Source organism: Camellia sinensis, chromosome 3, assembly GCF_055761805.1.
Source record: "Camellia sinensis isolate YWXY chromosome 3, ASM5576180v1, whole genome shotgun sequence".
NCBI classification, from domain to species: Eukaryota; Viridiplantae; Streptophyta; class Magnoliopsida; order Ericales; family Theaceae; genus Camellia; species Camellia sinensis.
In genome coordinates this window covers 39968403-39970009 of record NC_138963.1, presented here as the reverse complement: position 1 = coordinate 39970009, position 1607 = coordinate 39968403, and the positions used below count along the sequence as shown (strand labels likewise).

At 33.5% G+C, this 1607-nt stretch overlaps 1 protein-coding gene across 1 annotated transcript; it reads right to left on the bottom strand.

The window, feature by feature from the left end:
- Positions 1–642: 642 nt before the first annotated feature.
- Positions 643–1047, bottom strand: LOC114296528 (auxin-responsive protein SAUR15). Its single transcript, XM_028240827.2, has one exon. The coding sequence runs from the start codon at positions 1045–1047 to the stop codon at positions 643–645; it is 405 nt and encodes a 134-aa protein (XP_028096628.2).
- Between the last annotated feature and the right edge of the window lie 560 nt (positions 1048–1607).

Sequence of the window (1607 nt, the reverse complement as noted above, 5' to 3'; positions counted from 1 at the left end):
GAAAGACAGACAAAGTGACAAAGCTAAAAACAATTTCATCATCGAAAAATTATTACATAGACCGTTCCATAGCGTGGTATGTCGTTATAAGCATTACATAGCCTAATTAAAAATTTGGTAAATTACACTCACAGCCCCTTTTAGATTTGGATTTAATATATATCACCCCTTGATGTTTAAGAAATTACATTAATCCCTTTGTCATTGTAATTATTTAGACGGAATGAAGACATTGAACTCATGCACTCTCTCTTTTTTTTGCTTTGCTTTATTTTCTCTCTTTTTTTTTTTTCCCATTTTCCTTCACTTTTTTTTTTATAAAAAATGTAATTTTATCTATTTTTTTACTTGGAGTTGTTACCTTTTATATAAATAGAGAGTTTGTAAAATGAGATAATTAACCGCAGAAGTAAGAATGTAATTTTCAAAACGTCAAAGAGTGGATAGTAATTGAATCAAACCTCAAGAATCGTCAATATAATTTATCCTAAAAATTTTAAAATATAGAATAATTCCTTCTCATCATCAATTTGATCACCAATATGTACAAGTAATCCATATCATCGTCTACATCCAGACCCATGTATATAATCATCTCAAAACATTTAAAAAATAAAAAAAATCACAAAACTAAATTTTATTTTATATAAACTCTTCAACCAAGTGTCCAAAATCAAACTTGGCATTGCAACATTGAACAGCACTCACCACCTCTTGAAACGCCGCCACGCTACAAGGAACCACCAACCCATCTCTCTGCTCGAACCCAAACTCATCATAAGCTTTCTCTAACAGCATCTTGAACAGAGGATGAGAGAGAAACCCTGTCGGCACCACGAACCGCCGCCTCTCCTCCCCCGCGTAGACTGCAAAATGCCCAGTTGGTGTCCCCGGCGACGCCGTCTGCGGCGGCGATGATGATCCTTCTTCTTCGTGGTCGTCGCATTTGGTTTGGAGAAGACATTCTTTTTGGGATGGATTTGGGTTGCTGCGTACTTTCACTTTCTTTGCTAGTTTCTTGACTGAACTTATTTTCTTTCCTAGCATTTTTGAAGAGAGAGAGAGAGAGAGAGGGCGGAGAGGGACTAATGTCTTGAGGGGAGAGGGAGGTGGGTGGGGGTGGATTTGTTTATTATGGGTTTAAGAGGAGGAATGTCTCAAATATTTTACAGGACACCTTCTTGACTTATAAAAAAATGAAGAGAATTTATGATTGGCCATGAATCTTTTGTCATTTAGGGGATATTTGGGATATATTATATAAGTATATATATATTTTTTATCTTATATTTGAGTTATATTATATCATTATATTTTTTATATTTTTTTTTTTATTAAGGGGGTGTTTGGCAAGAAAAAAATAGCCTAGTTTAGGTTAAAATTCACAAAAAGACAAAATAGGCTAAAATAACTAATAAGACAAAATATCACATCAAACTCATAATCATTTCACTTTTTCTCTCACAAACATCACATCCAACTACAAAAAAATCCAATCATTTTTCCAAACACAAAAATTTTAGCCTACTAAAATAGCCAAAAACTAAAATAGCCTACTAAAATAGCAACTTCCCAAACGAAGCCTAAAAAATACACTTATTTAGATT